The sequence below is a fragment of the Citrus clementina genome, unplaced genomic scaffold (assembly GCF_000493195.1).
Source record: "Citrus clementina cultivar Clemenules unplaced genomic scaffold, Citrus_clementina_v1.0 scaffold_4, whole genome shotgun sequence".
NCBI classification, from domain to species: domain Eukaryota; kingdom Viridiplantae; phylum Streptophyta; class Magnoliopsida; order Sapindales; family Rutaceae; genus Citrus; species Citrus x clementina.
In genome coordinates this window covers 7,803,113-7,824,126 of record NW_006262274.1, presented here as the reverse complement: position 1 = coordinate 7,824,126, position 21,014 = coordinate 7,803,113, and the positions used below count along the sequence as shown (strand labels likewise).

Below are 21,014 nucleotides of genomic sequence, written 5' to 3'. Positions count from 1 at the left end.
ATACACTTGGATTTGCTGTGTTTTCCTTTTTGAGTTTTTGATATGTTAAACCGAAAAGGGAAACTGATTGTAGATGAGAGTGATGAAGGGGTGGAGGACTCATACCCCAACCTGTTTGGGCCCAATGACCCCTTATTCTCTTCTCGTAGTATAGGTCCCTCCCATCATAGGGATACCCTAGAGTATCCTCGTCCCGTGACCACTTTGCCTTCTTCTGAATTAGAACCCATGGGAAACCGTGGTAGACCAACGTCGGGCTCTGGTGAGAATCATAGTTCTAGCGGGACTGGGATCCCTGAGGAAGTGGGTGACGGTGAGGAGAGCAGTTTTGAGCCAAGTAGACCCTTTAAAAAGAGAAACCTTGGCCATATGATGGAAGTAGATACTTACCCCATCGATTATATAGCTTGTGCCACCACCCACACTGACCTACTTAAGCTTAGAACTCTTTACAATATTCCTGAGGAGGTTCTCCTTGTAATCGTCGGGAAAGATGACGTCTCCAGTCGGCCTCCGAGGGGGTATGTGACTATGCATCTGGAGAGTTTCAAGTTAGGGGCTCGGTTACCCCTTCAGCCTTACTTTGCCAGGATATTGGGTGGCATGCATCTGGCTCCAGGTCAGCTTCACCCAAATGGGTGGAGGGTTCTCTCAGCTTTGTATGTGCTATGGGAGAGGTGTGGACTCGAGGAACCTTCCTTTGCTGAAGTAAAACACTTGTATCAGCTGAGGAGCAGCCTAAAGAAAGCAGACTGGTACTACTTCATGTAAAGCTAAACCTATCACCGGCTTTCCTTCCTCATGTAAAAACTGGAAGAATAAATTCTTCTTTGCTGGAGGGAATTGATGTCCAGCAATCCATTCGCTTGGTGGTGATATTCACCTCCCAACGCGTTTTGTCACCCCAGGTCGTTTATTTTTTGCATATTTTTCTTCTCTAATCATTACTTATTGGGTTCTTTAACCTTGTTTGTTCTTTCAGAGTCGTGGGGCCTGATCAAGAATCTTGACGACCGACCATTACTCCACGTGGAAACTGCTCTGGTGAACGTGTCTACCTGTCAAGATCTCTTGTCATCAACAAATCTTGTCGAGTCGTGTTTAGTGGACGTAGCTGTCAGGATGGACAACAAGATTCTCAGTGCTATGACAAGAAAATGTGGTCGGGCTTCAGGCAGCTCCAGCAACCCCCCCTCATTTGAAGAAAACTAATGTTGGTCCCTCCAAGACTTCTGCTTCTGCTTTGCCCCCTCCTCCCCCTCGGAAGAATGGTGGAGAGAAGGTTAATGACAAGAGTCCTGAGGTCAGCATTCAATCTGGAGACCGATCCTCTCCTCTTCCGCCTCGGGACCATGGTGACTATCTGACCCTGTACCAGAGGGATTATAGCAAATCGGTGAGACCTAAGATGGTCAAGGACATTGAAAGCATGAACCTCAGCGAGTTAGCTGGTTCAGTTCAAAGGGTCTCCTTTAAGCTGGCTACTTTGATTTCTTGCTACAAGAATGAGTCCACGCGCTATGAGAGGAGACTTCAAGCTGATAACCAGGACTTGAAGAAAAAGACTGATTCTGTTGACCGCTCGAAGGAGAAGCTGATTGAGCTGCACAAGCAGATCATGGACCTGGAGGAGAAAGTGGCTATTGCTGAGTCTAACTCCTCCAAGCTTGAGGGTGAGTTGGGTGATCTGAAGTCTGATCTTCAGGCTGCTCAAAGTGAACAAGATACTTTAAGGACGACCCTTGAGGAGCAGATCAAGTCCTTGGATGAGCAGGTAGCTGAGCTGAAAGGCAAATCTGCTGAGGTGGACGATCGGCTCGATGCAGAGTATAACTCTGGGCTCACCTTTTGCTACAAGTGCATCATGTTTGTACTTAAGGAAGAATATCCCGAGCTTAACATGAGCAAGCTGGAGGCTGAAGTGCAGAAATACATGGCTGAGGCAGATCAGGGGGATAAGGAGCAGGGAGAGCAGGATTAGGTAGAGGCTCCTTTAGGTGGGGTGCAGGAGAAGGAAGCAGGGGATCATGCTCTTGAAGCTGGTCAGGGATCAGTGCCTGCTCCCCCAGAAGTTGCTGGTTCTCCTTTTTCTGGGATTGTTGATCCTTCTCCTACCGATGCTGCTGAATCTCATAATCCTTAGGCTTATTTTTTTTTTGTATAAATTCTAAACCTTCATCTGTCTGTAAATGTTTGGATGTTTATAAACTTTGGATTCTTTTTGTTTGCTTTCTTGCCATGGTTTTGGTTGTGAATCATTTCTGCAAGTTACCTTCACAATTTTGATTGATTTTGGCTACTGGTCATTTTTTCGACCGAGCAAGAATTTGCACTTGTTTGCCTTAGCGCAATTTATAAAACTTGCCAGCTGGTCTTTCAAACGATTGAGCAGAAACTGACACTGGTTTGCCTTAACGAAATTTCATAAAATTGCCTGCTGGTGCTTTAGGTGACCGAGTAGGAATAAGGACTTGCTTGCCTTAATAAAATTTGTAGATTTACCTGCTGCTCCTTTAGGCGACCGAGCAGGAATATGCACTTGCTTGCCTTAATAAAATTTGTAGATTTGCTTGCTGCTCCTTTAGGCGACCAAGAAGGAATAGTCACTTGCTTGCCTTAATAAAATTTACAGACTTGCCCGCTGGTCCTTTAGGGGACCGAGCAGGAATAAGCACTTGCTTGCCTTAATAAAATTTGTAGACTTGTCTGTTGGTCCTTTGGGCGGCCGAACAGGAATAGGCACTTGCTTGCCTTAATAAAATTTGTAGACTTGCCTGCTGGTCCTTTAGGCGACCGAGCAGGAATAGGCACTTGTTTTCCTTAATAAAATTTGTAGGCTTGCCTGCTGGTCCTTTGGGCGACCGAGCAGGAATAGGCACTTGCTTGCCTGAATAAAATTTGTAGATTTGCCTACTGGTCCTTTAGGCGACTGAGCAGGAATAGACATTTGCCTACCGTAATAAAATTTGTCCAACGAGGGAATTTATGCTGAATTCATCTTTATTGAACTTTGCATGGATTACAAGAGGCGAGATATATGCATGTGTAACAATTCATCATGCTGTTAACAGAAATAACTTATCGAAATAAAACTTGGTAAGGTACTTTGTTTACTGGAAGTATTTCTTTAAGTGCTCGGCGTTCCATGACCTTTTCACGTCTCGTCCATCTGGGTAAGTCAGCTTGTACGCTCCTGGGCTAGTTGTTCGTATCACTCTGTATGAGCCCTCCCATTTCGGGCCAAGAACGCCATGATTAGGATCTCTTGTATTTTGGTTCACTTTTCTAAATACCTAATCTCCTGCTCGGAACTGTCTCATGCGTACATTTTTGTTGTAGTAGCGCATGATCCTTTGCTGGCATTTGGCCGTTCTCTGAGAGGCCCCTTCTCTTTTTTCCTCCAGCAGGTCCAGGATCAAGCAGATTTGCTCGTCATTTTGTTCTTCATTGAAATACTCTGTCCGATGTGTCCACACCTCGATTTCTGCTGGGATTACTGCCTCATGACCGAAAGCTAAAGCAAGCGGGATTTCTCCCGTGGCAATTTTGTGGGTTGTCCGGTAGGCCCATAACACTCCTAGTAACTCGTCGACCCAAGCTCCCTTTTTCTCTCCTAGCCTGGTTTTCAGGAGTTTCTTTATTACTTTGTTGGCTGCTTCCACCTGCCTGTTTGCCTGGGGGTGTGTTGGGGCACAAAACTTCAAGTCCACCCTCAAGTTTTGGCAAAATTCTCTGAAGTTGTGATTGTCAAACTGCCTCCCATTGTCTGTAATGATGGCATAGGGGATCCCATATCAGCAGATAATATTCTTCTAAATAAAATACGTTGTCTTTCTCTCCGTGATTTGACTGAGAACTCCCATTTCTACCCATTTGGTAAAGTAGTCTATAGCCACAATTGCATGTGTTACGGCTCCTTGGCCCTTAGGTAATGGGCCAATCAGGTCAATTCCCCACTGGGCAAAAGGCCATGGGGATGACATAGTGGTTAGCCTTTCTGGGGGTTGAGCAGGGACCTCCGAGAAGCTCTGGCAGACTTTACAGTTTTTTGCCATCCCCTTCGCATCCTGGTGCATGGTCGGCTAGAAGTACCCTTGCCGAAGTGCCTTGAAAGCCAAAGTTCTCGCCCCCGAGTGGTTGCCGCATATTCCTTCGTGAATTTCCCTCAACACATAATCTGCTTCCTCGTCATCCAAGCATCTCAAAAGGGACAAGGTGAATCCTCGGCTGTAGAGTACCCCATCGAGTAGCGTACCCCATCGAGTAGCGTATACCTTGCTACCCGACATTTCAACTTCCTTGCTTGCTTCCTGTCCTCTGGTAAGATGCCCATGCGGATGTATGAGAGAATGGGGTCCATCTAGGATTTTTTGGTTCTCACCTGCATTACTTCTGCCTTCCCCTCTATGCTTGGCGATGTCCTTACTTCCAAGGGAACTGACTTGGGTAACTTTGGATCCGCAGTTGCGGCCATTTTGGCCAACATATCTGCTCGGTAATTCTCATTCCGGGATATCTGCTTTATTTCTACCTCTTGGAAAAGCTCGACCATCTGCTTTGCCTTTTACAAATAAAGCCCCATCTTCTCTTCTCTTGTTTAGAATTGATCACTGAGCTGATTACAGACTAACTGGGAATCTGCTCGGATTTCTACCATTTCTACTCGTAGTGCGTGTGCAAGCCCGAGCCTAGTGATGAAGGCTTCATATTCAGCTTGGTTATTCGTGAGCTAGAATTCGAATTTCACTGTATAGGATACCTCGGCCCCTTCTGGGCTTCGTATTACAACTCCTGCTCCGGATCCCTATTCACTCCGTGACCCATCAACCATTACCAGCCACACCCTCTTCGGTTTCTCCTGTTCAACTGGTTACCCCTCCTGAACTTCCTTCCCTGGTTCAATACGGTCAACCATAAAATCGGCCAGGGCTTTGACTTTGATTGCTCATCGGTGTCTGTAGGATAGATCGAATTCGCTCAGCTCCACGGACCATTTTACTAACCGACCAGTTGCATCTGATTTTTAGAGCATTTGCCGAAGAAGCTAGTCCGTCATTACAACTATCGGGTGGGCCTGAAAATATGGTCTGAGCTTGCGTGCTGCTGTTATTAAAGCTAGTGCCCATTTCTCCATCAGCGAATATCTGATTTTTGCGTCTACTAGGGCCTTGCTAGTGTAGTACACGGGGTGCTGCTTTCCTTCCTCTTCTCTGACTAATACCGAGCTGGTAGCCCATTTAGAGACTGCCAAGTACAAATACAGTCGGTCACCTTCTCTCGGAGTCGATAGTAACGGGGCGCGGGCCAGATATTCCTTCAGCTACCCGAATGCCTTCTCACATTCTGATGTTTACTCCATTTTTCTCCATTTCTTTATAGTTTGAAAGAAATGGTGGCATTTATCTGTGGCCTGCGAGATGAACCGGTTCAACGCTGCCAATTTCCCTGTAAGGCTCTGCACCTCTTTAACTGTTCGAGGGGACTTCATTTCTATTACTGCCCGTATTTTTTTCGGGTTGGCCTCGATCCCTCGGTGGCTCACCAGGAATCCCAAAAATTTCCCCGAGCTGACTCTAAATGCACATTTCTCCGGATTCAACTTCATTTGATACCTCCTCAGCAATTCGAAGGTCTCTTCCAAGTGCTTCACATGATCCCTCGGTTCTTTAGACTTTGTGATCATATTATCCACGTACACCTCCATAGTATAACCGATCAATGACTTGAAAATCTTATTCACCAACCTTTGATAGGCAGCTCCTGCATTTTTCAGGCCAAATGGTATCACCCTGTAGCAAAATAAACCCATGTTAGTTATAAAGGTAGTACTCTCCTCATCCTGCTCGTCCATGGGTATCTGGTTGTATTCCGAAAAGGCATCCATGAAGCTGAGCAGACTGTGGCCTGCCGTTGAGTCCACCAATTGATCTATTTTAGGTAGGGGAAAGCTATCCTTCGGGCATGCCTTGTTAAGGTCTGTGAAATCCACACACATTCTCCATTTTCTGTTGGCCTTTTTTACTAGCACTACATTGGAAATTCACTCCGGGTATTTAGCCTCCCTTATGAATCATGCTTTCAACATCTTCTCTACCTTGGCATTTATGGCGTCGTACCTTTCTTGGTTAGAGCACCTCATTTTCTGCCTCACCGGCCTTGCTCCTTTCTTGATTGCCAACTTGTGGCAGGCTACCCCACGATCAATTCCTGGCATATCTTCATATGACCAGGCAAATATGTCTGCATGGGACTGTAGGCATTTTACCAGCTCGCCTTTTATTTCCTCGCTCAATCCTGACCCGATTTTTACCACTCTGCTCGGGTTACTCTTGCTCACCAGAACCTCTTCCAATTTCTTAGCTGGCTCCTGGCGACCTTTTTTAGAATCTCCTTAGTTATCCAAGGTGGCAATTTGTAGTGTTTCCTTAGCCGCGGTAGCGTAACAACTCCTCGTCATTCTCTGGTCACCTTTTGTTACGCCCACGACTCCATCCACCCTATACTTCAATGCCAGATAGTGCGTGGATATGACACATTGGTTTACCCTCATGAAAGGTCGCCCCAGTATTATCTGGTAAGGACTTCTTTCTTCTACCATGACAAAGTCCAGCATCATTGTTCTTTCAAACGGCTTCGACCCTACAGTAATTGGGAGCTTGATGATTCCCATGAGGGTTAACCGTCCTCCTCCAAATCCTTTCAAGGATGTATTCGTCCAATCCAATTTTAAGTCTGAAATTCCCATATCATCTAGGGCCGACTTAAACAGTATGTCGACCGAGCTACCCGTGTCCACCAGCATTCGCCGTAATTCTTTACCAACCACCATTGCCTTAACCACCAGTGCATCCTCATGAGGATATAAAACACCCTCTTCGTCGTCATCTGTCCACATGATGGGAACTTGCCGCACTTTCACCTTCTTGGCTGTTGGCAAATTGAAAAGCACCTTTTTGCTAGTCATGGCATATCTCTCGTAATTCTTCCGTGCCCTGTTAGAATCCCCGGCCAATGTCGACCCCCCGGCTATCACCCGGATGGTTGGCTGCTCACGCTCCATATTTCTTTCATCTCCATTCCCCTGAGTATATTGTGACTCGAGGATAGGGAACGCCCGATCTACATACTCATCCAGGTATCGATTTCTCACCAAATCCTCTACCTGAGTCTTCAAGTCACGATATTGGCTGACAGTGTGGCCATGAGTATCTTGAAATTTACAGAATATGCTTTTATCCCGTTTGTGAGCGGGTTTGATTACTAGGGCAGGAGGGTACAGTAGGCCTTGTCCCTCGATTCTTTCATACAATTCTTCCACAATATCATCCTGGGTTGATATTGTGGGTAGCTGGTTTGGCCGACCAGCCCTGGAATTAACTGCATACAGTGCCCTGGGAGTGTTTTGATAAGGATGGGCAGCTGCCTGTTGGAATTCTCGTTGTCGCTCTGGGAATGAGGGGCGTGGAGGCTGAGCCCGGCTGTGTTGGAACTATTGCGGTCTCTGAGTCACGGGATAAGGGCGAGATCGAGCTGATACTCCACCCATTACCGATGATTCTCCAGCCCACCTTCTCGACCTGCTCCCACTCAGGGTTCTCTTTTCCTTTCGCCTTAGCTCCTCTAGCTGCTCACTCTTTATTCTTGTCGTTTTCTCTTCTTCAATTTCTATGTCTCTCTTCGCCTGTTCATACCCCATCGAATAGTTCTGAATGATGGGACTCCTCAAGTTGTACCACAATCGACTTATCCTTACACCTTCTTTTAATCTCCTCAATGCCTGTGGGTGATTGAAAGCCCCCAGATCAAGTACGGTCCGGTGGTATCTTTTCACAAAATCCCGAAGGGATTCGTGTTCCTCCTGCTTCATCCCCATCAACTCCACCATATCGTCTTCTGGGGCTACTGCTCCTCGGAACTGCTTGGCCAACTCTTGGCACATCTACTCGTATCCCCTTATACTTCCTCGTGGCAGCTTACGGTACCATTCTCGGGCTCATCCCTCTAGTGTCAAGAGGAAAGCCCTGCACCTTTAAGCTGGCGTTAGCCCCTGTACACTCGTCATGCATTGAAGCGCTCGATGTGCACTAGCAGGTCGCTTCTCCCGGAGTACCTGAGGTCGGGAAAGCGGAAATCTCTTGGGATAACAGTGCCCATGATCTCGGCTGATAGCGGAGATTTTTCATCCAGCATTATCCTCCAGCTCGGAGGCTTTCTTTTGCCCTGGATCTCATCCATCACCTGCGCCAGCCTGCATACCTCACCCTCCAATTCTAAAGCACAATCAGGGTCGCGCGCCGCTATTTGATCTCGCTCCTGCTCGACATTATGTAGCCACTGTCTGAGCTCAACTTCGTCAACATTTACTCCTCGGTCATTGATTTCTAGAACTCGCCCAGGGTGAGACTGGTCTCTTCCTTCATCCACACGCTCCCCTGGGATTCGACCAGCGCTTCTAAGGGGATGTATCCCATCGGGTTGGTCCACTAGTGGAGGGATCTCCTCGATTCTACGCTTCCGCAAGCTGGGTTCGGCCACAGATTCGTCTCTCGCCACTGTGGTCTCGTATTCCCTTCTCCGTTCATCCCTCAGCTCATGTAATATAGTTGTGAGCGTCTCCATTTGTTTTTCCATCTGTTCCATCCGATCTTGCATTATCCTCTCTCTAGCCTCATTTACGATCTCTCGGAGAGTGATCGTTTCGCCAGTTTCATTGTCTCCTCCTAAGGCGTCTTTCCTTGTCATGTCCATAACCAATCATTCGCTGCTTCTTTGATGATTACTATCTTTGGTGGTAGCTTTTTATCCAGCTCCCCACAGATGGCACCAAAATGTTGATGCTGAAATCTGCTCGCCTTTTACCCGACCATATCGTTCCACTAACGCTTGTGTGTTGAATGGAGAGGATACTGCCCTTTGCCTCCTTCAACAACTGCGAACGCTCTAGGGGTTGGAATTACCTTTTTTCCTTCTTTCTAATCCTGCATTCACAAAGATAGATCAAAGACGCCGGTGGTTTTTACCGGCGTAAACCCTCCGATGCTTAAGTTAGCACAGGGTGTTTACGGGAAAACTATGTAATTCGGATCGTTTGATTTCTTGTAATGCTTTCTAAAACTTATACTGAATATAATTGGGTTTCAATTTGGCAGAGTTTTCCCTTTACTCTCAATTTTTCTCTCCCCTTTTTTCATCAGTTTCCCGGCTTCTTATAGCCGTTGTCCCACGTTCCTATCTACTCCTTATGCCCCCCTTTTATCGGGTGATGGCAGACCCTCATGGGTCTCCAACCACTGGATTGTGGGTAAATGTGGGATGACATGTCTCTCTCGACGATTTGGGGCATAGCGAAACTGCCGCGATTTCGTGAGATCGTGTACCCCTTCTTTGGGTGATGGGTATCTGGTCGGTATATGTCTCTGGTCGGCACATTCCTCGGGTCGGTACTCATCTCTAGTAGGCCCACGTTTGTATAAGGCGTTTTACCAGGGCTCTTCTCGTGTCGTTTAGCTGAGGTGATTTGCCTCGGGATGGGAAATGAGGGCATGGCCGAGCTGGTGCTCTTTATTACTTAACAACATACTTACTGCCTGCAAACCCATGTACATTTTAAATTCTTAAAATGAACATTTACAAACTGTTTATGAAACTAAGTAATTTGCACCCATACATTGTCTAAATTTATTGTTTTTGGCAGCATACCTTCTACTTCAACTCAAATTTACTTGTAATCTGATACCCAAAAAAAAAAAATATCATAAGTTTCTATTATACAAATCATTACATTACATGGCAAATCTTTGAAAAATGAAAATCGAAAGATTAAACAAAGAAAATAAGAAAATTTTAGTATCTAACGTAAATTAACATATAAACACCAAAAAAAAATAAATAAAAAAGAGATTTAAGTTTCAGAAACTTGTAGTAAAATAAAAAAATTGAGGAATCATGTACCTAAGGCTAGAGGATAAACGAATTAATGATGGTTTTTGAGGATATGCAAAGATTGTTTTCTAAATAGACTTGGACTTTTGAAAGGACAAAATCCTAATTCTTATGGCTTCAAGAGGGGGTATGCTTTTAAAAATAAATACTCACATGTTAGAATATTATTTATTTATTATATAGTTGACATATGATCTTAGAGTTACTTTAAAATTCCTTAAGGAGATATATATAGCATGAATCTTTGCCCTTCAAGATAGGGATTATTCCCCCTCGAAGATGATCATTGACTATAGGAGACGAATCGCTTGATTTTAGCCTTTTAGTGTGGCTGTGATTATTTAATTATCTCCATATGCCACATTAGTTTGAAATTATCTACATATGCTTAACCCATATAATTATTAAAATACCCTCAGTTAAATTAAGTTGATACATGAATTGCATGACTCATTGTTGTGTAACGAGTAGTAAATTCTATGAATCGTGTATTTTGTTGCACTACTCATGCCAAAACAGTTTTGTGAGAGTAGTAATATTTGATCCCATGTATTTATTTCACATGTCCTTAGTTTTCAATTAATCTCATTTATTTCCGAATTTACCATTATTAAAAAATAAAAATAACAAAAAGTTCTTTTATTCTATGATTTATCTCTCTCTCTCAGTCTCTTGAATTATCAATTTCTGAAAATTGAATTGAAATTGAATTTTTTTATCAGAGGAAGGGCATTTTTAACAAGAAAAGGACCATTATAAAATAATTAGTTAGGGTGTTCATATGCATGCGTGTATGAAATAAAAACTCACAATTAGAAAAATAAAAACTTATCGGAGGTCAAGAAAATCTATATTTCTAATACTAAAGGTATTAACAGTAAGTTCTTACTTGAAACATGTCCCAAATTTAATGGCATTTTTTATATTAAACTAGAACCAACAAAGATAAAAGTTTAGAAGCTATATATTTATCCGACCCACCAACTCAATTATAGATCAAAAGAAGGACAAAATAGAATGAAGCGCTAATTTTAATTATGCCATTATAGAATGACCCAAATAATAAATTAAAAAAGCAGCGGGTTGGCAGTACAAAATCAAAAGAAGGACAAAATATGAAAAGAAAGGAACGTAATTCCACTTAATGGAAACCCTAAACTGTCCCCCCAGGAGGTCTACCAACAAATTAAAGCTCTAGAGAACTATCACTTCTATCTTGGCATATAAATTATTTACTTAAGTGTGTTCATCTTTATTACATGCTCTCTCACATTATAGTTCAAATTTATTTAGGAGAAAGTAGAAATGGGAGCTCACCACTGACTTATAGGGCATGGCTACCGTGCACGTATGTATGTGATGTAGAGGTAGATGCTTACCGTAGGATTCCGTAATATGAAACCTAACGGATAAGGTTAAATTTATAATTAAATCAACTAATTTGAGAAGACTAGAAATTCAGTTATCATGTCACTTGTATAATTTGTGAGTAATAGTGCAGAAATTAATAGCATTAAATATGAAACTACCGCCATTAAACATATAATTTTTACCCAAAATTTCTATCGTAAAACCTTAAGCAAAAATTTTTAAATTTAATAATTATACTTAAAACCACCGCCATCCAATATGAAATTAATACTCACCTAAAATCTTGAAGCAAATTATTTATATCGTGTAAAACTAATAATGAGAACATGATACAATTAATCGACATAAAACCATATGAGATGAGATTAATAGTTTACTATGTGAAACTTGAATGCCAACATGAAATGGAGGTAAAAAAGAAAAAAAATTTAGGATATTTGGAATATCGTACATCAAACATAAAATTATAAATATGAAACATTTTACTTAAGATAAATATGAAACATAAAACATGAGTATGTTAAAACATGAAATTCGAAAAGTTTGACCTGAAACTTGAATGGCAAAATGAAATGAGAGGGAAAAGAAAATTTTGTGTGTGTTTAGAATTTATGACATAAAACATGAAATAAAATACATGGACCTTTAGATGTTAAACACGAGACAAAATTTATAAAACATGAATTTCACTTCTATCTTTTTGCAGATATAAATTTTATTTTATTTTTAATAATACTGATAATATAAAATATTTGTTTCATTTTTTCTTTAATAATATTTTTTTAATTATTATTACTTTTTTAAAATTATATAATTCATAAATATTTTATTTTAATTATAATTTTAAATTAAGTTGTCAATAAATGGAGCAACCGATTACTCTTAAGTTAAAAAGGTTGGTTTAGCTGCTGGCAGCCAAACAACGAGGGGCGCTTAATATTGAGCTCCTCTACCATACAGAGCCTTAAAGTCCCGGTATGGTAGCCACAATTAAGGAGAATAAAAGAAGCAGTAATAGTAAAGACAGCACTGCAAGTTTGAAACATCAGCAAAAGCAACGTAATAACGAGTCAAAATTGCATCAACAGGGAGAAAAAGTATGGGCCACAAAAGCAGCGACGTAAGGAAGGTTCACTAGTTCATACTTTCTATTATGCAATTATTTTATTTATTTATTTATTTTTACACTACTAATTTCTCAAGATTATTTCCATTGCACAAATGTTTCAAGCGTTACAATCAAGGACAACCATGTGCTTATGCTAATTCAAAACCATCACATGCACTCTTTAAAAATTTAAAATAAAATTAAGTAGTACTGATAATATCTAGCTATATGTCTACCATATCATATCTTTATGAAAGTAAAAATGTAATAGAAATAAGCAGAGCAAAGGAAACTGCCAGCATAATCAAACTCCAGAGCTTGGTTATGTTTCACTCTATTATTCTTCTTAGGATTTGTTTAGAGGTAGCACAAATAAATTTCTTTGCTTCTCATATAATGGGATGCAATAAAATTTTTAATTAAATTTTAATTTGATTATTTTTTAATATCTGTATTCCTTTTCACATTATTTATATATGTTATTTTCTACGCAGTTATCATTATGGATCTGGCTACATTGCGTCATGGGTTTGGTACCCCACTCATTTGTCTATTAGCGAATGACCCTTTAGATTGTAAAGAAAGGTAGTTAACAGCTGAGATTTAGCAGGTGGAAAATGGGTTACCGGATGAAGTTGTAGTACCGGTAAAACAAAAACAAAAAGGATAAGTATCATCTTTCTTCCTACGAGTGAATTGTACAGGCGATTGTTGTGGATATTATTGTCTTCATATTGGTTTCAGAAAGGTGTATTGATGTATTGAATCTTATTAAGTTGGGTGTTGATACAAAAAACATGGGATTCACTTATTGGGTCAGTGACGACAAAGAAGATTAGGGCTTTTATTAGAAAATTGGGAATTTTATATTTGATTCATGTCGTTAGATTTAATGGTCGTGAGTTGCAGTCATCTGGGTTGGAATACAACCATTTGAGTCGTGCTGGAGTTAAGTGAGTAGAGATATGCAGTGGCAAAGTCTGTGGAGCGTTTTATTTGCAAGTCATATATTATCGCAATTTCGTATCAATAAGTGCTCAGCGAGTACTTTACTGCGATATTGAGGTATGTGTTCATGATGAATATTCATATTTCGCTATAAATTTGTGTCCATGTGCATAACTATTTGATTGTAGTTGACTGGCTAGGATTGAACAAGTAGAAATGGGCATCAGATGTTTGGCTTCGTTGTGACAAAGAAATTCACAGGAAGAAGTAGAAAATGTGAGTATATTATGTTCTGAATTTTGATATCTTATTAATTTGTTAACTGATCAAACAAAACGTTCATCAGGGAAAGAGATTTTGTTTGAAAATATTGTATGCTTAGTAAATTTTATATGGTGTATAGGCATGAAAAGGTAGGATATTTGAATTGGTATTCTTGAAACACAATACTCTCTGCTCCTTCCTCTACAAGTGTTGAAAACAAAGTGGACTATAATGGTCGTGAGTAATATATTTTTTACTTGGCTTCCATGAACAAGTGCTCATTAAGCTGATTCCAATTTGTGAATGGAATAAGGATGGTTGAATTGCTTGTGGAATGTAAGTTTGCTTGTTTTCGAATACACCTGAATGTAAGTTTGCTTGTTTTCGAATACACCTTATGAAATATAGTTGATGTAGCAGTTTTAAGCAATTTTTCACATGTTTAAATGACATATAAGATTTGAATCGTTACACTTTAGCTGACAGGTGAAGGCAATAATCATGTTTTTTTCATAACCAAAAGCAAAATATTTGATAGATTATATGTAAGTAGGTTGTAGAATGGATTAGGGGCCTAGTCGCAAGCGAAAGGAATGGGATTTTGGTTATTGTAATGAATGTTTAGAAGATGAAAATGTTGAAAAAAACTCAAATGGGCATTGCAACTATGGATTCGTGAACTTTTTGTAAGTATTGGGATATAATCTAGTTCACATCGACATCAAATAAATTGCATGACAAACGAATAGGGGATTTGTGTAAACCGTAAATAATAATGAGTTGTGTTTTACTTATTGCAATTGATTAGTGGGGAAGCTGTACTGCGAATTAAGGCAATGGATGGAAAGGGCTGTTAGTAAATTGATGGGTGAAGCAGACACGCAACTAAAGTGAAATTGAGAAATAATGAGATAATAGAATCACACAGGACACCAGAAATTACGTGGTTCGGCTTTTAGCCTACGTCCACGGGCGAAGACAAAAAGAAAATATTTTACTAGTGAAAAGAAGTTACAAGTATTATAGTATTTTAGCTCACTTCCCAAAGCCCTAATACACCCAAACTCTCAAAACACTCAAATAAGAGCTTTATTATTTAAGCTTTACAAAATTCTCTTAAATGCAGGAATTGCTTCTCACAAAATTGGATGCAGAAATGAGGAGGATGAGCCTCTTTTTATAGCTAAAACTGGCTACTATTCATTTAATTATTTATTATTATTATTATTATTTAATTATTTTTTTTCTTCTTCTTTTTCGGCTCGGCACCTATTTTTTCTTCCTCATTCTTTTTTTTCTTCTTTTGTTCTATTTTCTTCTTCAAGTATTTCGGCACCACCTAAAATGGTGGGCCACGTGAGGACTTTGGGTGCGCCTTCTTCTAGAAGAGTGGTGCCCCATTTTCAACATTTCTCCTACTTAGAGATTAGATTGAGAATCAATCAATCTCCACATCATCCTTTCTGCTTCGTCATTGTCATGTTGCCTACGTTTTTGCTAGGCCACAAGAGGATCTACTCTAGATAAACTTGTCAGCATTGATCGGCTTGGTCAAAACATCTGTTAGGTTCTCCTTGGTATGGATTTTCTACAAATCCACACTTCCATCTTCCACTACTTCTCGAACGAAGTGATACTGAACCCCTATGTGCTTTGTCTTGGAATGAAAAGCTGGATTCCTTGCAATATGCAAAGCACTCTGACTATCACAAAACACATGAATTTTCTATTGTTTGTGCCCGAGCTCTTCCAATAACATTTATATCCGAATAGTTTCCTTGCAAGCTTATGTAGCTGCCATGTACTCTGCTTCTGTTGTAGATAAAGCCACAGCAGTCTACAGTTTCGAAACCCAGTTTACAGCTGCTCTCGCAAGTGAAAACACATAGCCAGTAGTGAATTTTCTTTTATCAAGGTCTCCTGCAAAATCTGAATCCACATAGCCCCTGACAGTAAATTCTGATCCTCCATAACATAATGCAACATCTGAGGTTCCTCTGATATATCTCATAATCCTCTTTATAGTTATCCAATGCTCTCTACCAAGGTTCGCCATGTATCGACTGACTGCTCCCACTGCTTGTGCAATGTCTGGTCTTGTACAAATCACAGCGAACATCAAACTTTCGACTACTGATGCAGACGATACTCGAGACATCTCATATCTCTCTGCTTCATTGCTAGGACACATACTTGAGGATAATTTGAAATTAACAGGAAGTGAGGTAGAAATTGACTTACAATCGGGCATGTTGAAGCGTCACAAGATTTTCTTCAAGTAGTTCTTCTGAGAAAGTCAAATCTTCCTGTTATTTCTGTCTCGGTGAATTTGCATCCCTAGAATCTTGTTTGCTGGTCCCAAGTTCTTCATTTCAAACTTCCTAGCCAATTGTGCCTTTAATTATTGGATTCGATCTTTGTTGGGGCCTGCTACCAACATGTCATCTACGTACAACAGTAAAATAATGAAATCATTATCTTCAAACCTTTTGTAATATGCATAATGGTCTGAACTGAGTCTGTTGTATCCAAGGCTCATGATGAAGGATTCAAATCTCTTATACCAACACCTCGGCGCCTGTTTGAGACCGTATAGAGATTTGTTCAACCTGCAAACCAAGTTCTCCTTTCCCTTTTCAGCAAAACCTTCTGGTTGGAATATATAAATTTCTTCTTCAAGTTCTCCATGAAGAAATGCAGTTTTCACATCTAACTGCTCCAAATGTAGGTCAAATGTAGCACACATTGCCAAGACTACTCTGACTGTTGTAAGTCGAACCACCGGAGAAAATATTTCGTTGAAGTCAATACCTTCTTTCTGAGCATATCCTTTCATCACCAATCTTGTATGATATCACTCCACTTGGTCATAAATGCCCTTTTGAGCACCTTTCTCACATACCTAGACCCAGAAGAGAGCAAAGCCTCGGCTCACATTTTCACTAAAAGAATCAAGCCAATCTTGTAGACCCATTTGTTACCAATGACTTTTCTTCCATGTGGTAGTTGTACAAGTTCTCATGTCTTATTCTTATGTAGAGCTTTAATTTCTTCCTGCATTGCTGTCATCCACAAAGCAACATCTGAGTTGTTTAAAGCTTCATGGAAAGTTGATGGTTCTCCATCCTCTGTTAGAAGACAATATGCAACATTGATCTCTATGACATACTCCAAGTACTATGCTGGCAGTCGTCTCTCATGAGTTGACCGATGAACTACTGGAGCATCGGACTCGACTGGTTCTTGTTCCTCGTGCTCTGGTGCTGCTTCAGAAGAATCTGAATCTTCTGGATTATTTTCCACATATAACGGTACAGTCTCTGACTTTTCTTTTACAGTGCTATCATCCTTATCTCTCCTTTAAAGTTGATCTTATACAAATATAACATCTCTGCTGATGACGATCATGTGGGCAGTGGGGTCCCACAGACGGTACCCCTTTACTCCATCAGCATATCCCAAGAAGATACACCTCCTAAATTTTGTATCTAACTTTGTTCTTTTTTAGGCATTGTACATCACGTACATATGACATCTAAATGTATGTAGGTAGGATTAATTAGCTGGCTTTTCAGTCCACATCTCCATCGCTGTCTTCAACCCAATTATTGTGGATGGCGACCTATTTACTATATAACATAACAGGCAGTTTTGGCTGGTTCTACCTAAAATGAATTGAGTAGACCAGCAGTCCTCAACATAGCTCTTATCCTTTCTGTAATAGTCGTGTTCATTCGCTCTGCCACTCCATTTTGTTGAGGAGTGTATGCTACCGTGAACTACCTCTGAATACCTTTTTGCTTACAGAAAGCAAGAAACTCGCCGTCTATATACTCTCCACCATTATTTGTCCTCAAGCACTTGATCCTTTTGCCAGATTCAAATTCCACCCACGCTTTGTATTCTTTAAACATTAGAAATACATCTGACTTTTTCTTAATTGGATACACCCAACATCTCCTGGAATAATCATTAATGAAAGTCACCATGTATTTTGCACCTCCCATAGACATATCCGGTGATTCCCAAACATCAGAATGAATCAAGTCTAGAATGCATTTACTTCTAGCAATAGATCTACTGAACTTTAATCTATACTGCTTACTTGTAACACAATGCTCGCAAAATGGTAAACTTACCGATTTGAGCTCTAGAAGCAATTTTCGCTCAGAGAGAATCTTCAAACCTTGTTCTGACATGTGGCCAAGTTTGAGATGCCACATCATCTTTGACTCTTCTCCATTTGATGCGACACACGCATCAGCCTCCTATAGTGTTTCTCCTTTAAGCATGAATAGATTAGCACCGATCTTTTCTGCATTCATCAGTACAAGCACGCCTTTAACAATCTTCATAATTCCATTTTTAACATGATTTTTGCACTCATGACAATCTATTTGTCCCAAGGACAATAGATTTTTCTTTAGGCCTTTGACATGTCGTACCTCCTCAATTGTGCGAATTATACCATCAAATATTTTGATTTTGATGGCACTAATACCAGTAATCTCCAAGGCACGATCATCTCCCATATATACATATCCTCTTGAGATATGTTCATATGTGTGGAACCATTCTCTCCGAGAGGTCATGTGCCAGGTAGCTCCTTAGTCTATTAGCCAGACGTCAGATAACTATTTTCTGCCTTATGAAACAGTTGTTGCCTCACTATACAAAATTTTGCTATCATCTGAGGTACTTGCTACACACCACTGAGCATTTGATGACTCAAGTTCTTTGCCCTCTTTTCTCTTCTGGTTACTCCAACACTCTTTTTTGACGTGCCCTTTCTTGCCACAATTGTAGCATTTAACATTCTTCTTACTTCTGGATTTTGATATAGCGTGATTGTGACTCCCACTAGAGCAACGTGCCGTTGATCTCCCTCTCATCACCAATAGCGCCTCTGCTTGTTGCGAACTTACTTGTCTGTTTTCCTTATTTTTCCACCTACTCTCCTATATATTGTATTTTTCTGACAATATCTTTGATTTCCGATGCAGAAGGCACTGCAATTAAAACAATATTATCAGTCTCAAAGACCATACGAGGGATCGTCAAACAAATTGTTGTTGGATCATCCACACTAGGAGCTACCGAATAAAGCTTGACATAATAGGAAACCAAGTGGTCGGAGATCTTCAAGGATTAGAGTTCAGAACACCATCAATAAGCGAACTATTAATGGAAGAGCGAGCCATCTTCATTCTACAATAGGTGTGGAAAACCTTTGTGCATCGATCACCATCAGTCAGCTATCTAACTCTAGCTGTCTCCTTTAAAAAAATAGATTAATTACGTACTGCTGAAGAAGTTCCAGTTTAGTTGCCACCTCATCATTATAAATTTGCTCTGAATTGCCACCACTAGAAATAGAACATTGAACTGCAGAAATATTGGCCCTAGCGTTATCAAGACGAGCATGAATATTACCAAAAATTGCTCCATTCCAAGATTGTAAAGCAGTTTTCAAGGCTCACAGTTTTGATAAGATAGACCACATAGGATTAGGAAAGTCTATTGAATGCCAAACATCTTTAATAACTTTCTCAAAATCTGGATGTTCAATCCAAACTGAGTGGAATTAGAATAGCCGTGGACTGAGGTTATTAATAGGAAAACCAAAAACAAGCAAAGCATTGTGATATGAGCATAAACAAGGTAAAATAAGGCTTTTATTATTGGGCCAAGCATCATAGAAAGTAAGGTTGAATAGAGCCTTGTCTAATCTTTGTTCAATTCCTTTATTTGAATTGTTACACTAGGTAAAAAGTTCCCTTCAATTGAGAGATGGGTTAGACAGCCTGCATTGATCATATTAGAAAAACTAAGCAAGAAATAGTGGAAAGAGAATTACCACTAGCCCTTTTGTGAGTGTTGTAAATTTTACTTCAATTGCTATGGTGTAAATGTGCAAGTGTACACAACAAGTAATAAAATGATGAGTATTTAACATCGTCTCCACAAGAATTGATGCTATCAGACGTGCTATAACAATTTCAATAGTGCGATCTATGTTTTAAGTTAAGTCAATACAACGAAGACTATCAAATAACTTAGCAAAATAAAATCTGAATAAATAAAAATTGCAATGAATAGAGTTTGCACGTTAAACACAAAGGTTGAATCAATAAGAATGGAGTAGTTGAGAAATTAAACTCTTTTAATGGTATGGACTGTTTTATTCATGTCAAGTTCAGTTGTTGTAGCATCTACTACAGCACTGGGCAGAATCTAGTTTTATCCTTAGCGATAGCATGTTCGATGTCTTATATCTTAATGCAACCTAATAGTGACCAGTTGCTATGGCAACATAAGATATAACATTATACGTTTAGATTCTTTTTACCCCATAAGGTAAATTCCTATATCTAGTTCATCACTAATCTTAGATTAAGGATGACCCTTTTAGGACCTAAGTTAAACTAAATCCCGGAAACTCAATCCAAGACCAAGTATTACCCTGATATGTTCCACTAGAATAGACCTTTTTGTGGCTCTTTCCTAACTTGTACCATTAAATGGGTGGTCAGCCGAAATAATAACTTAAAATACATATTATCAAAGCAAAATGATATAGCAAACATGCAACAACATCTATATTCAGTCAATTAACCATCAAGCTAGTTTAACACTCAACCACAAATAAATTTAGTTCATAATTTGTGAAAGGTATTTAAACAACCAAGTTCTAGCCGTCGAATACATCTTCAATGGTCAATGAATAACAATTAAACAAGAAAAGAAAGAGAAAGAACATATTCCAATCGATTCTGCAAGTTCTTCTACTGGTGCAGCCTTGAATTCTGATAAGGAATTCTGTATCTTTGTTATCTCTTTTCTGTTTTTTTTTTTATTTTTATTAGCGGCCTCTCCCATTTTTTTTCATGTACGCCCTCTTTTATAATCGCAAATTAGGGTAACTGAAAACTTTTAGGGCGTGCTAATTAGGAAACCGCAGATTGCAATATTCTGAATCTCTTGCGTGGATTTTTCTGTCAATGCTCGAGAGTTACTACAGCAATGGCTACAACATCCTCACTGTTCCAAACTTGCTCCAATTCTTCTATAGCCATGCTCATTTGTCCTTTATAAGTCCATTACAACAGCATCCTTTCCATAAAATTCAAGTTTCCAATTACCTATAATTAGTCATATGTTTTAGGCATACAATTATTCAAAAATCACATAAACTTTATCAAACTCAAACTAAAATGAATGTAAGGCAAACTAACATTAAAGTGCACTAAAACACATTAATTACTCTCTAAGTAGTCTTTATTTAAGCCTAAAACTCTCATGATAACTCTCATTTTATAGAGTTATCAGTGAGCCTCCATAATTGCATTAAAGTCTCCAACGACCATCCAAGGTTGGTCAC

General features: G+C 39.9%; 2 protein-coding genes across 2 annotated transcripts; one reads left to right on the top strand and one right to left on the bottom strand.

The window, feature by feature from the left end:
• The first annotated feature begins 42 nt into the window (after positions 1-42).
• Positions 43-1,981, top strand: LOC112099035. Its single transcript, XM_024186136.1, has 3 exons — positions 43-619; positions 983-1,044; positions 1,175-1,981. The coding sequence occupies exons 1-3, from the start codon at positions 43-45 to the stop codon at positions 1,979-1,981; spliced, it is 1,446 nt and encodes a 481-aa protein (XP_024041904.1).
• Positions 1,982-3,293: 1,312 nt separating this feature from the next.
• Positions 3,294-4,076, bottom strand: LOC112099034. The gene is made up of 2 exons (XM_024186135.1): positions 3,851-4,076; positions 3,294-3,766 (listed from the first exon to the last, which is right to left on the bottom strand). Exons 1-2 carry the CDS (start codon positions 4,074-4,076, stop codon positions 3,294-3,296), a joined length of 699 nt encoding a protein of 232 aa, XP_024041903.1.
• Positions 4,077-21,014: the final 16,938 nt, after the last annotated feature.

Bases quoted from the DNA above. Each gene is read 5' to 3' on its own strand.
- LOC112099034 (XM_024186135.1), bottom strand. From the start codon at position 4,076: ATGCACCAGGATGCGAAGGGGATGGCAAAAAACTGTAAAGTCTGCCAG. The intron at 3,767-3,850 runs GTCAAATCACGG...CCATCATTACAG, and splicing joins GGTAGAAATGGGAGTTCTCA to ACAATGGGAGGCAGTTTGAC.
- LOC112099035 (XM_024186136.1), top strand. From the start codon at position 43: ATGTTAAACCGAAAAGGGAAACTGATTGTAGATGAGAGTGATGAAGGG. The intron at 620-982 runs GTCAGCTTCACC...TTGTTCTTTCAG, and splicing joins TGGCATGCATCTGGCTCCAG to AGTCGTGGGGCCTGATCAAG. The intron at 1,045-1,174 runs GTGAACGTGTCT...GTCGGGCTTCAG, and splicing joins TCCACGTGGAAACTGCTCTG to GCAGCTCCAGCAACCCCCCC.